This window comes from Cucumis sativus, chromosome 1, assembly GCF_000004075.3.
Source record: "Cucumis sativus cultivar 9930 chromosome 1, Cucumber_9930_V3, whole genome shotgun sequence".
Lineage (NCBI taxonomy): Eukaryota > Viridiplantae > Streptophyta > Magnoliopsida > Cucurbitales > Cucurbitaceae > Cucumis > Cucumis sativus.
In genome coordinates, this window is record NC_026655.2 from 15896325 (window position 1) to 15910881 (window position 14557).

General features: G+C 33.8%; 2 protein-coding genes across 2 annotated transcripts; one reads left to right on the forward strand and one right to left on the reverse strand.

The window, feature by feature from the left end:
• Positions 1 to 44: 44 nt before the first annotated feature.
• On the reverse strand, positions 45 to 7714 carry LOC101220771 (F-box protein At3g07870). Its single transcript, XM_011650171.2, has 3 exons — positions 6919 to 7714; positions 1284 to 1627; positions 45 to 1076 (listed from the first exon to the last, which is right to left on the reverse strand). Exons 1-3 carry the CDS (start codon positions 7697 to 7699, stop codon positions 861 to 863), a joined length of 1341 nt encoding a protein of 446 aa, XP_011648473.2. The 5' UTR covers positions 7700 to 7714; the 3' UTR covers positions 45 to 860.
• Positions 7715 to 13316: 5602 nt separating this feature from the next.
• Positions 13317 to 13956, forward strand: LOC101208007 (UPF0057 membrane protein At4g30660). Its single transcript, XM_004146625.3, has 2 exons — positions 13317 to 13492; positions 13614 to 13956. Exons 1-2 carry the CDS (start codon positions 13403 to 13405, stop codon positions 13749 to 13751), a joined length of 228 nt encoding a protein of 75 aa, XP_004146673.1. The 5' UTR covers positions 13317 to 13402; the 3' UTR covers positions 13752 to 13956.
• The last annotated feature ends 601 nt before the right edge of the window (positions 13957 to 14557 follow it).

The following is a 14557-nucleotide window of genomic DNA, read 5'->3' on the forward strand; positions in this document are numbered from 1 at the left end:
TTTTTAGGATTTAATATCTATGAATTCTTTTAACACAAAGGATCAAGAAATGAAAACTAAAAGTTGGATTTGGATCTATGTAACAAAAATGTTAATGATAATGAGAATCTCAATTGATAGTAGGAGAAATATAAAAGTTTATGAATTACAGGAAGAAACTTTATGATTATCTAGTTACTAAAATGAACGATATTGCTCCCAATTTGGCATTTAAAATATATTAGTAAAAGGGTTATGGCAGATATCTTGAATACCATTGCAGTAACATCTTTCGCAACAGGATATCCCTCGTTTTTTGCATCCACATAGTGGAGAATCGCATAGAGTTTGAACGCATTGGCAGCAATACATTTCTTCTTGAAGCTCCGGGGGGCCTTGATCTTCTACCTGTGGATTTGACTGTTGCTGTTGTTGCTCCATTTCTTGAAGGATTAACTACCAACACTTTTGAATATAGTTAGTAGTTTTGAAAGTATTTAATAAACATGGTTCATTTTTTAAACTATTTTTAAAAAAAAAGGGGGGGGGGGGGGGGGGGGGGGGGGGGGTGTGATTGTTCCAACAGCAGCTTGAAAGAAGAAGAGGGTAGTAAAAGTTGACTTCTCTCTACTAGGATATTCATTCAAAGGAAAAGAAAGTACAGAAAGATACAGGAACGATCACCATCTTCTTCATTCTCCCTTTATCATAACATCATCCACAAATTCCCATATGAGCATGCATTTCAACTTGCTGTTATAGAGCAATATGTTCTGAAAACGCTCTATTCGACTGCAATGTAGCAGAAATGAACACAAAAAATGAGGTCAACAATTTATCAAGTTCACTGCACTTTTGCCCTTCGGAACTTATCTTGCACTTTACTGCACTGTTGCAGCAGTTGATGGGAAAAACCTCATAAGAAAACTTGAGAGAGACCAGATACAGATTATCCCAAGACATTGAAGAACATTCAACAGTGTACCGAGAGAGCTGTTTATTGCCAAGTTATTTGGAGTCATTTCAGCTCCTTTTATGGTAAATGAAAGTGTTGTCACCAGTTGAGCTGTTATGTTAAGTTGATGCAATCTATAAACCTGTTTAATAGGAACTCTTCAAATCAAACGCCATGACATCGATGATTGAGTAAAATATTATTAAGGGCATGTAAATGTAGTCGAGGGGAATGATAGACTAATATATGGCTTTTTCTCCATAGAATAACTAAATGAAGCAAGTACAACATGGATGGGCAAGACAACAAAAGATGTGGAGAGAGAATGATCATAGATGAATATTCTTACTTGAAAGACAATTTGAATAACAGGCCATGAACATGATTTCTTGCATCGTGCATACTGTTCAAATGCAAATTGGACAACAATCCCAACAAGGTAAGGTGCTAGTTTTGCAGATGCTGCAGGGCCGGTCCATGGCCACACTAATCCCATGGTGACCATTGGTATTATTAAACTGAGTGCTAAGGTAGCTACAGAAGAGATCCCCCGTCCAAATTGATTAGACAGGGTTTGATAACTGTTTTTCAAAGTGTCAGATTCAGCAGTTCTCCTTGAACGATCAATTAAAAAAAGAAACACAGCAACACCACAATAGAACAGTGCATCCGTGAAGAATAATACAAGGAAATCTGCAATCAGAAGATAATTCGTAGTTTACAATAGAGAATTTTGAACGGAAACTAAAAGATTCCAGCAGAATCTAAGTCTCGAAAGTAAATATTTAACATGAGAGAACAAATTTCATATTTAACAGAATATGAAACTTATGAGGAACTATTTCTGATCTAAGAGCTCCCTTATGCCTTCAATCGCCATTGTTGATAAGGGACATGTTGACACACAGTAAAGATTACTTAATATATATGAAAATATTAACGTGGTTAAGAGATAAAGTGTTGGAATTCTTTCCTTTTTTTCTAGGCTTTTTCCTTGTTAGAATCCTAGAATAATTATGGAAAGATTATGGGAATGTATTCCTTATTTTCCTTTTTTATTCCATTGTGTACTCTATTTATTCTCTCATGTACCTATTGTTTTATTCATTAGAAAATAATAACAACAAACAATCGTGGTTTTTCTCCCGGTACTCGGGTTTTCACGTAAATTGGTGTGAACTCGTTGTCTCTCTTTTCAATATGGTATCAGAGCGGGACAATGAAAACACCCTAGAAACCCAAAAAAACCAAACCACGGATGAAAATCAAACAGAAGGGACAGCCATCAATTTTAGTGCTGCCGTAGTTGCTGCCATCGATGCTCGGATGAGTGCTGCCATGGACGAATTATTAAGCCGGCTACAGAAAACGTCAGAAAATAATTTTTCGTCATTACCGCAGTCGTCCGCGCCGTCACCGTACCACCACGCGCCTGGTTTTCTTCCTCAGACGGCGTCGACCATCCTGTCCAACCCTTTTCTTCGTCCGCGGCCTATATTGCTCCCCACGCCCTGATTTATGTTCTGCCATCTAATTCCAATCGACTACCACCGCTTCTGCCGTCAAATTTGTATGGCCAGCCACCCAATGATCCTAGCTACCATCCCGATGTTAAAAACTCTCAAATTCACTAAACATTTGAGGTTGGTGAATCTTCGGCATATTCCAACCGTAACGTGCAAGCTTCCTCGGGAATAGTTCATCAACAATTGGAAGGGCTTCGACAACAGATAGCAGCACTTGAGGCTACCTTAGGGACGACATCCACTCTACCGATGTATTCTGAGAATCCGGTAAACTCGTTCCCTAATGTATCCTCTCCTTATGTGACTAATACGGTGGCTCAGTCTTCCATGTATCATCTTTCAGGAGAAAAGTTGAATGGCAACAACTATTTCTCATGGTCTCAGTCAGTAAAGATGGTCCTCGAAGGACGACAAAAATTTAGCTTTCTGACAGGGGAAATACCTCGCCCCCTACCGGGCGACCCACATGAACGATATTGGAAGGCAGAAGACTCTATTCTTCGATCCATATTGATCAATAGTATGGAACCTCAAATTGGCAAGCCGTTATTGTTTGCTGCAACAGCCAAGGATATTTGGGACACAGCCCAGACACTTTACTCAAAACGTCAGAATGCCTCTCGTCTATACACGCTGAGAAAGCAAGTTCATGAATGCAAGCAAGGAACCATGGATGTCACATCCTTTTTCAATAAGCTTTCTCTTATATGGCAAGAAATGGACCTATGCAGAGAACTAGTCTGGCGTGATCCCACTGATGGTGTACAGTACTCGAGAATTGAAGAGAATGACAGGATTTATGACTTTCTTGCTGGTCTTAATCCTAAGTTTGATGTAGTTCGAGGGCGTATACTAGGTCAAAGACCGATTCCCTCCCTGATGGAAGTTTGCTCTGAAATCCGCCTCGAGGAAGATCGCACAAGTGCTATGAATATTTCCGCAACCCCTACTATTGACTCTGCTGCTTTTAGTGCAAGATCTTCTAACAGTAGCAGTGACAAGCATAATGGAAAACCAATTCCTGTCTGCGAGCATTGCAAAAAACAATGGCATACCAAAGAACAATGTTGGAAGTTACATGGTCGTCCCCCAGGAAGTAAGAAACGCCCTTCCAACGACAAACAGAACACAGGGCGGGCGTATGTGAGTGAGTCTGCTGAACCTCCTCAACAAACCGATCCACACAAAAACCAAACTGATCTCAGTCTTGCCACTTTAGGTGCCATTGTCCAATCAGGTATACCTCATTCCTTCGGTCTTGTTTGGGCACATGCAAAACATTATGTAAGGAGAGCCCTGCACAAGGAGAAATCTTCCCTTTTCCAACAATGGGGGCCAAGGAGCCATCTGCAATTCTAATTGTCTCGTTCCCAGCACAAGGAATGTAAGATACAAAATGTTCAAAGGACCCAGTCAAATGATCTGTGGCACCAGAATCCAGAATCCAGGGGTTCTTCCCATCAATACTAACAAGACCGAAGGAATGAGGTATACCTGATTGGACAATGGCACCTAAAGTGGCAATACTGAGATCAATTTGGTTTTTGTATCGATCGGATTGTTGAGGAGGTTCAGCAGACTCACTCACATACGCCCGCCCTGTGTTTTGTTTGTCGTTGGAAGGGCGTTTCTTACTTCCTGGGGGACGACCATGTAACTTCCAACATTGTTCTTTGGTATGCCATTGTTTTTTGCAATGCTCGCAGACAGGAATTGGTTTTCCATTATGCTTGTCACTGCTACTGTTAGAAGATCTTGCACTAAAAGCAGCAGAGTCAATAGTAGGAGTTGCGGAAATATTCATAACACTTGTGCGATCTTCCTCGAGGCGGATTTCAGAGCAAACTTCCATCAGGGAGGGAATCGGTCTTTGACCTAGTATACGCCCTCGAACTACATCAAACTTAGGATTAAGACCGGCAAGAAAGTCATAAATCCTGTCATTCTCTTCAATTCTCGAGTACTATACACCATCAGTGGGATCACGCCAGACTAGTTCTCTGCATAGGTCCATTTCTTGCCATATAAGAGAAAGCTTATTGAAAAAGGATGTGACATCCATGGTTCCTTGCTTGCATTCATGAACTTGCTTTCTCAGCGTGTATAGACGAGAGGCATTCTGACGTTTTGAGTAAAGTGTCTGGGCTGTGTCCCAAATATCCTTGGCTGTTGCAGCAAACAATAACGGCTTGCCAATTTGAGGTTCCATACTATTGATCAATATGGATCGAAGAATAGAGTCTTCTGCCTTCCAATATCGTTCATGTGGGTCGCCCGGTAGGGGGCGAGGTATTTCCCCTGTCAGAAAGCTAAATTTTTGTCGTCCTTCGAGGACCATCTTTACTGACTGAGACCATGAGAAATAGTTGTTGTCATTCAACTTTTCTCCTAAAAGATGATACATGGAAGACTGGGCCACCGTATTAGTCACATAAGGAGATGATACATTAGGGAACGAGTTTACCGGATTCTCAAAATACATCGGTAGAGTGGATGTCGTCCCTAAGGTAGCCTCAAGTGCTGCTATCTGTTGTCGAAGCCCTTCCAACTGTTGATGAACTATTCCCGAGGAAGCTTGCACGTTACGGTTGGAATATGCCGAAGATTCACCAACCTCAAATGTTGAGTGAATTTGAGAGTTATTAACATCGGGATGGTAGCTAGGATCATTGGGTGGCTGGCCATACAGATTTGACGGCAGAAGCGGTGGTAGCCGATTGGAATTAGATGGCAGAACATAAATCGGGGTGTGGGGAGCAATATAGGCCGCGGATGAAGAAAAGGGTTGGACAGATGGGATGGTCGGCGCCGTCTGAGGAAGAAAACCAGGCGCGTGGTGGTCCGACGGAGGCGCGTGGTGGTCTGGTGGCGGCGCGTTGTGGTCTGGTGGCGGCGCGGACGACTGCGGTAATGACGAAAAATTATTTTCGGACGTTTTCTGTAGCCGGCTTAATAATTCGTCCATGGCAGCACTCATCCGAACATCGATGGCAGCAGCTACGGCAGCACTAAAATTGATGGTTGTTCCTTCTGTTTGATTTTCATAAGTAGTTTGGTTTTTTTGGGTTTCTAGTGTGTTTTCATTGTCCCGTTCTGATACCATATTAAAAAAGAGACAACGAGTTCACACCGATTTACATGGAAACCCGAGTATCGGGAGAAAAACCACGATTGTTTGTGTTGTTATTATTTTCTAATGAATAAAGCAATAGGTACAAGGGAGAATAAATAGAGTACACAATGGAATAAAAAAGGAAAAGATTTAGGAAAATAAGGAATACATTCTCATAATCTTTCCATAATTATTCTAGTATTCTAACAAGGAAAAAGCCTAGAAAAAAAGGAAAGAATTCCAATAAAAATAAAAGCACAGAGCCCATTAAATCAAATGATATCTTTAAGAAGACAGTGAACATTTATAGATCATATAGCACAATGAGAGAATACCAAGTTCAATATCAAAAAATTATCATACCATAACCATCTTATTACTTAGTAAACATCAGTTCAAACTAATAGTAATAGTAATAGCAGATTTCTCACAATAAAGTACACCATCAAAATATAAAATAAAAAGATAGCAAATAAAATAAAACAATAAGTAAAACAGAAGGTGATGTAACTTGGGGTGGCAGAACATGGGCGATCCGTTCGTTGAGGTGAACGGGTTTAGTGTGAAACAGGCTTTCGATGAGAAGAAATCCTGTTGGACTTTTAAATCACACAACTTTTTATACTTTTGTCCACGTATATATTTTCATATTTTCTTTTAAATCACACAACTTTTTGAATAAAAAAGTTTTAATAGGTTATAAAGACAGTATAACAATGATGTTGTTAAATGGAATAATAAATTATTAAAGCAATTAATTTATATAATTTGTGTTGTTGATGGTTTGGTGTTCATGAATATGGGAAAGAAGAGGATGATATCATTCAAACCCAAATAAACTTCAAAAAAATTATAAATCTAATTGAATCCTGTTTCTTTACATAAATTGCTAACAAAGTTTTAAATTTGTGTTCCTTCCAAAATTTGAGACAGACGACCAAAATTCAAGGATTCTATTTGACAAATATATCTCTTCTTCTTTTGATTCTTTGATATGATCCTCTTCTTCTTACTTGAAGGATTATAGAAGCAAAAGAAGTCCATATTGATCATAAATAATATTTCTTCGTCTTCAAACATTTTGATGAGCTGAAGGTGTATCCATTCCCTTGATATATCACAAATAACAAATTTTCTAACCCATGAATCTTTCTCTTGCATCCTCCAAACTTGAATTGTCCTGCTATCTTTTTCCCAATTGATATGAAAAGTTGCATAAATGGTACCATTAAATTGATGTATCTTACCATATCCGTTAGAGGGAACTTGCAAGACAACAGTCATTTCAATATGTTCAGTTTCAACATCAAGAGCATATATGACATACTTTTTCTCTTTATCTTTACCTTTTTCTTTTACCAACCAATAGATGATTCCATTCAAGTAAACACCATCCGCAACAATCTCAAAAGGGAGGGTGTGAAGACGCCTCCATTGGTTATGAATAGGGATACTGTGGTTGGTTCCACTTCTACCAAAAGTCAGAACTTCCATTGTATAGTGGGTGTCAACCGTACTAGATGTCCTCCTACATCTAAATCCTTTGTCGAAAACTCTGAATAATTTGTATTGTTTTGTAATAGGGCTGAAACCAAATCCATAGAGATAAAAATCATCAAAAGTACCATGCTCCGAAACCTGTAGGAACTCATTGGTCATGGGATTGAATATGCCTTGACACCAAGTGTAATCACTACATTTCGAAATAAGCATCAAACCATTACATGAACCTGCCATTATGATCGTATAGGTCCAATCACCATCAAATTGCAACGAGGCTGATTTAATAAATTCCGATTCCAGATCAAAATCAAAATCATTCGAAAGTTGTCTGGTATCAAGATTGATACAATGCATTTTGGGATTGCATAATTTATAATTGAGCCCCCGGTCAGAGGTGGAGAGAAGGAAAGCGTTCTTCAGGAATTGTAACTGAGTAGAGGAGGCGTAATCTAAAACCAAATCATTCCAAGTATTAGAAACCAACCTGCAAGAGGGCAAATCGGAGATTACGAGTTTGGAGAAGATTGTTTTAGCAATGAGTGGCGGTAGCCCTTTACCGCAGTTAATAGTCATCCTCCTCTCACTTATTTCCATATTCTCAATCTGTCTTTCCATATCCTCCATTTGTTAGAACCTCTTCGTATGGGAAAGATTAATCGAATAATGTAAGGGTTTGAAAAACCTAAAATATATATATACTTGTGTGAAATACCAATTACCTTTTTCATCTAGGATTTGGATTTTTTGCCTTTCTAAATTTTAAAACAATATTATATTGGAAATTATATTTAATAAACGAATCAAAAGAAAAGGAATCTTAGTTTTTTTTATTAAAAAAATGATAATCATGGTTATTCTTTAAAAAAAGCAGTCATATAAAAATGAATTATAAAATTTCCGTATAAAATATAATTCTTGTTTTTTAAGAAAAAATATAGTATTGTTTTCTAGGAACAATATTTTTTTGTTAAATATATATTTTTACAATATTTGGTCCATTGATCCTAACGTTAAAATCTTTTATGCAATAAAACAACTTCTTCATCATTTCTGGTTAGCAATTTATGTAAAATAATTCAATAATACATATATGTATTCTTTTTTATGTTTTGTGGTTTTTTCTTTTTGCGTATATATATCAATACATACACATTATATATCTATTCAGTATTTTTTTTATTTCTTACATATATACTATTAAATAATTCATTTATGTTTTATGATTTTTAAATATATACTTGGCATATATTCAATAATACACATATTTTTTATCTTCAAATTTTGTAATTTTTTCTTACTGTATTTATATTTATATACCACTTTATATATAGATTATGTATCTCATCAAAAAAAAATTTCAATTTTTACTACTGCATAATATATATATATATATATATATATTAATTATATGATTTGTTATGTATGTACTACTTCATATATTCAATAATGCATAAATAATGATATCTTCAATATACTAAATATACCCTAATATATTTCGAATATAGAATATAAATTTTTGTTAATCTAGCAGTTAGCCACCGAGGTTCTTTTTCCTCACCGTTTATACTTTCAATCTTCTATTATTGGTGTCTTTAATAAAGAAAGTGAATAAAAAATTCAACCTATTTGAAGAATGAAACTTTTACTATTTTCTTTTATAAAAAATTATAAACTATAACCCACATCCCTAATTTCTCTCCTTGTTGGTCTACATTTTATAAATAAATTGATATAAAAATATTTCATTTATAAAATATACACTATTCGATATATATCATACTTAAGTGGAATATATGTGCAAAATAAAATAAAGAATTGACGGAGTGAGATTAGAAAGTGTGAGAGATCTAGAGGGAAGATATTTTGAAAAAATTAACCAAAATAAAAATAATTAAGGAAAAATTTTATTATAATATTACTATAATAAAATTAATTCATTTACCAAATTTATCTAGAATATCTGATAAATACAAATATTAATCGTGATCGAGTGTGCTCTTTCTTTTTTTCTATTTTTTAATATATTATAGAAAAATTAGTTAAATCTAGGATATTTAGATCAAAATTAGCTTTTTTTTTTTTCTGAACGACTAGATTTTTATCTATGTTGTTCACTGGGTGGTCTAATTTTTCTTTATGATCTTCTTCCCTTTGGTTGGGTTCCTCACGAGTTGTTTGTACTTGGGTACGACCCTCTTTGGCATTGTGTTTCTTCCCATTTATGTGGGCATTGAAGCTAATTTCACTTGTGGCCTTAACATTGCACATACTACAAACAAACCCGTCTTTTGCTAATTTCTTTGAACCAATCCAAGGAGATGGAATGATGGTTTGACTTTGATCTCTTTCACCCCGCCCTCCTATTGTTGCTGTTGCTTCTTGATATCCCTCTGCTTTTCTCTTCCCGATAAATTTTCCCGAGTCTGGCCTCTCCTCCAGTTTCCATGTTCCACATGTGAACTTTCAAATACACCGTCCCCAAATTTTGCCAAGTGTCGCTTAATGGATTTTCTAAGTTTTCGATATTGTGTTTAATAGATTCTAAACAGAGTTAAATTTTGAAAAATAATTAGTACATTCAGTGACATCTACCTCAAGTGCTATCGAAGATGGTGTTAAATATAAATTTTACATGAATTTGTAAGACATAAAATTAAAAAATATCTAACAAGTTAAAGAATTTACTTACTACACAAGTTTATATATACTTATTTGATATTGCTAGTTCAGTAGCTTCCTATATAGAGAATTAAAAAGTTTGATTTTTCTTCCCGTTTATGGCATAAATCGTATAAACACAGCTATTTCACAAGTGTAGACATAAACAGCATTTGTTCAATCACATCGTTAATAGTGTGGAATAAGTTTAGTTTGAGCGTAAGAAAATATTTATTTTACTACAATATTTTCTAAAGTGTTTATTTTTCGGATCGTTATCTCTTCTTTGATCCGTTGTTTCCAGAGCTCCTCCTTTAGAGAATCATCTGAAGTGATTACAATAAAAAGCTTATAAGCAACTGGTTGAATAATCGAAATGGAGGCTGGAGGGAATGTTTGTGTAATAGGATCTGAAGGTAAAACAAAGATTAACATTTCGATTAAGCTTAAGTTACCTTGAAGCGGTTGATGGGAGGTGGAAGCGGCGGTGGCCGGTGATTTGTTATCTATTGCTCGGAACGTGAAATTCATAAGGAAACGGGAAGAAGGAAGAGAGTGAAGGAAGATGGGAATATGAAGAAGGGGAAAAAGGAAAATGACTATACTGTTTAATTCCCGAATTATTAAGAAGAGTCGAAAACAGAACCTTTATTTTTATTTTTATTTTTATTTTTATTGTTATTATTATTTTTTTGTGCGGCTATTATTTTCAAACTTTTTTTTAATCATATAAGTTTTGTGTTTATTTGGTTATGGTTTTGGTTTCAAAATGATTACTATAATTAATTTGTGGGGGGTTTTTAAAAAAATGTTACAAGTTGACACCAAACCATTCTAAAAAAAAAAAACTCATTACACGATATATTAAATAATGCTCTATTTTACTATATTATGCTTATTGTGTAGTAGTTGTGTTCGTGTAAAAATCGAAGGTGCTCGTTCGGTTCTTGCCTATTACAATTATTTTTATAAAATAGTTTTTATTCCTAAAATTGAGATAATTTGATATATCAATGATTTTCTAATAATTTTCTTTTGGATGACTTCCTAAACTAAAGATAATTTGATATATCAACGATTTTTTAAATGAATTTCTAAAATGAAGGTAATTTGATTTTTCTAAACGGAATATAATTTTGATTTCCTAAAATGAATATAATTTTCTTTAAAAAGAAAAAAGAAAAAAAAAACCTAAGAAAAACTCTACCTTATTTTTTGGGCCTTATTTGTTATCTAACAAATATTTAGAAAAAAAATGCAACAAATTCAATATGATCCACACTTTTCCATTTTTTAGTGTGTTTGTTATATAGTGCCCCTACAAAAAATTTGTGAATATGTCACTGCCCTCGATCACACACGCATGAAAAAGGAATAAAAACGATTTTGTACCTAGTTCAAACGATCTTGTACTTAGTCTAAATGATTTTGTACCTAGTCTAAATGATCTTGTACAAAATCTAAACAATCTTGATACACGATCTTGTACTAAAATTGGATAGACAGCGGATTATTTAGATATTGATACACGATCACTTAAATCATGTACCAATATCATAGATCCTATACCAAGAAGAGAAAAAGAATATGAGAGATGAAAAAGAAGGAATAAATTCTAGAAGAAGAAGTGATATGAACAAAAAGTAATAATAAAAATGGATAGTTGCAAATTTAGCAATTAAATTCAAAATAATTAAGTACATAACAACATTTTAAAACAATTGCAAATATAACAAAATTTGTGAAATTCTATCAATAATAGAATCTATCACTGATAGATCATGTTGTAAAACTTGGTCTATCACCGATAGATCATACGAGTCTATCAGTGATACAAGTCTATCAACGATAGTTTTGCTATATTTGCAAAAAAAAAATTAATGTTGCTATATTCTTAATTATTATTTCTCAAATGGCCATCTATTACAATTACCCTAATAAAAGGAGAAGAAGAATATATTACAAAGAAGAAGTAAAGTGAACATGATCCCTCGATATTAAGCAACAACAAAGTTTAAATATGGAATTTATGAGTTTTAATTTTTTTTGTTTGATAGACTAACCATAAATATTTGTAGGTTTGGTTATATTAAGCTAAATTTGGAATTTATTTTCAATTTTATCCTCATATTTAAAAATGTTACTCTTTTTTAAATTTGTTTTCAATTTAGCTTTTGTTTTCAAATTGGTTTCTACGATTCAAAATATTAGTCTTCTTACTTCAAAATTTTGAGTTTATAATTATACTATTGATATTTAAGCTTTTATTTTCAATTTGATAAGTAGGTTTTAAGAACTTGATTTTTTACCAAACATTCTCAATAGATTTTTACAGTATTAATTAATTAAAATTAATTGTGAAATGAAAGTTTTAAAACTAATTTTAATACTGATGAAATGATATTAAATCTTAATTAATTTGGTAATAATCATCAATTAACCAAAAAGATGATAATGTATGAATAGTAAATATGATAAGATCATCTAATTTAATATTATATTATTTAAAACGCTACTTATACACTCAAATTAAAAAAATAAGAGAACTTGAGATAGATGGTATAACATTGTGTCATGTGTTAAATGAGGAGATTGAAAGTATCCCCCTTCCCTTAAAAGAAACAAAGTTTGATATGTGTCAACCTCAAAATATAAATGCAATTAACATCACAAATTAGATGTAAGACTAAACACTTTTAACCGGTTGATTTGAACTAATAAGTAACACAATGTTGGTATAAATACTTTAAATCTATATAATAGATTTAACTCAAGATCATTAATGTTAAATTATCAAGAATAAGTTACATGACATATTCCATTGATGATGGCGATAAAACGACTCTTGTCTAATGGCTATAAAATGCCTATCATTTTCCTCGATCAAAACTCTAAATGTCTTGTGTGGAGTCGTTCTCTTAATGAAATTAAAAAAAGATTGAGTGTTTATTGTTTTGGTATATTGAGGATCTTAGGCCTAAGTCTCTTTATATACTAATTCAATTAGAATCTTCATTAAATCCTAACAACCTACGAACATGGTTCTACACATTTAATCCATACTCAATTAGGAACATTGGGCCTTTAATTAAATAGATAACGTAATATGTCTAATTTAATAAAATAAACTAAGGTGATAAATTATTGAATTCACATACATAGCCCACACTTTAATTCGACATATTATTTAAATATGTCTAATACGTTATTAAAAATGATTTAAGAACTAGAATAAATTAAATATAAAAGGTTGATCTATTTTGAGTTAAAATTTGAAACCAAATTTGATGGAGAAACCTATAATAATTTTTAAAAAAGAATCTAATTAATTGAAAGGTAATTTTGATTTTGAAGGGTTAAACAAATTTTTCTTATGTCAAATGGCTAACTTTGCCAAGAGACCACAATTAAACCCTTTTAAGTTAAATTTTAGAAAAGAATTAAAAGTAAAAAGGATTTGAAGATCTTTAAGAATGAGGTCAGCATGAGATTATCTGTCAAGTCCAACCAATGAAAATAAGCCACGTAAGAAATGGACCCCATATCCCCTATTTAAAGCCTTTTATATTTGGTTGTCTTCTTCCTTATTTTCAATTTCTTAACCTATTTTGGTTTCTGCCACACCTACCATCGTCTTCCTTCTGAATTTGCTCAGACCGCCATTAAACCATGCCATCTCGCTGTGAAATCTTCTGCGAGATTCTCATTGCTATCTTGATTCCTCCTTTGGGCGTCTGTCTCAGGCATGGATGTTGCACCGTACGTTTCTGATTCTTTTCTCCTTTTGTTTGAATTTTTCCTCTTTTCTTTTTTTTTTATCAATTCGAATGTAATTCTGATTTATGATTGCTTGTGGTGGTGGTGGTGCTTGTGGTTGCAGGTTGAGTTTTGTATATGCCTTCTTTTGACATTTCTCGGTTATGTTCCTGGAATCATCTACGCTTTGTATGCCATCGTTTTCATCGATCGCAATGAGTACTTCGATGAATACAGACGTCCTCTGTATGCGCCGGCCTAGATTCCTTAATCCTTAGGTATTTCGCTTTTACATCATTTCTTGTGCCGTAATTACTCCGAATTTCATCTGTTTGTGATTGGATCTGTGTATTGTGTATTCGCGTTCTGTTATTGCTAAAACCCTTGTATAAGTTCATCCGGATGGAGTAACCAATTAATCGATGTTGTTAATGGAACGACTACTATTTGCTTATTTGCTTGTTCAATTTTCTACTTGAAAATTTGGGATTATGATAGAAGGAAAAACTAAAACCAGTTGAGTTTAATTCCTTCTGTTTCTTGTTGTGTTCGTTGGATCGATTCGTCATCCAATTAAGGTCAAGTTTCAACTTCTCTGAGTGTTATAAGTGGAATTATTAGAAAGAGAATGAGACAATGCTGAAATTTTTTGGTAGTGGTGATTAGCAATGCATTCTTAATGTGGAAATGACATCTATGAACTCTTTTTGAGTTTACGGAAGTTTGACATGTTGATAAATTACACTTTATAAACACTGTTAGAGTCCAAGCCAAACACACTTGAAATCAACAAAGTTCTCATAATCCAAAATTGAAGAAGCTCCAATTATCTCCCACTAATATTGCTCAATTATAAACATGAAGATTCAATTCAAATAAAAAATTGATTGTTTGGTAGTGGTTTTCAAAATGATAAAAGTTACCTATTTCAAAATCGTTTGAACCAAATTTTAGCTATGTGGTATTTTAACTTACTATCTACAATATTACTATTTCAAATCTCTTTTTAAAATAGTTTGCATCTAAATGTAAATTACTATAACCCAAAGGAATATAGTTTGTACTAAT

Coding starts and splice junctions, on each gene's coding strand:
- LOC101220771 (XM_011650171.2), bottom strand. CDS start 7,699: ATGGAGGATATGGAAAGACAGATTGAGAATATGGAAATAAGTGAGAGG. Junction 1,628..6,918: donor TTGGTTGGTAAAAGAAAAAG/GTAAAGATAAAG, acceptor TTCTGATTGCAG/ATTTCCTTGTATTATTCTTC. Junction 1,077..1,283: donor TTATTCAAATTGTCTTTCAA/GTAAGAATATTC, acceptor CCTATTAAACAG/GTTTATAGATTGCATCAACT.
- LOC101208007 (XM_004146625.3), top strand. CDS start 13,403: ATGCCATCTCGCTGTGAAATCTTCTGCGAGATTCTCATTGCTATCTTG. Junction 13,493..13,613: donor TCAGGCATGGATGTTGCACC/GTACGTTTCTGA, acceptor TTGTGGTTGCAG/GTTGAGTTTTGTATATGCCT.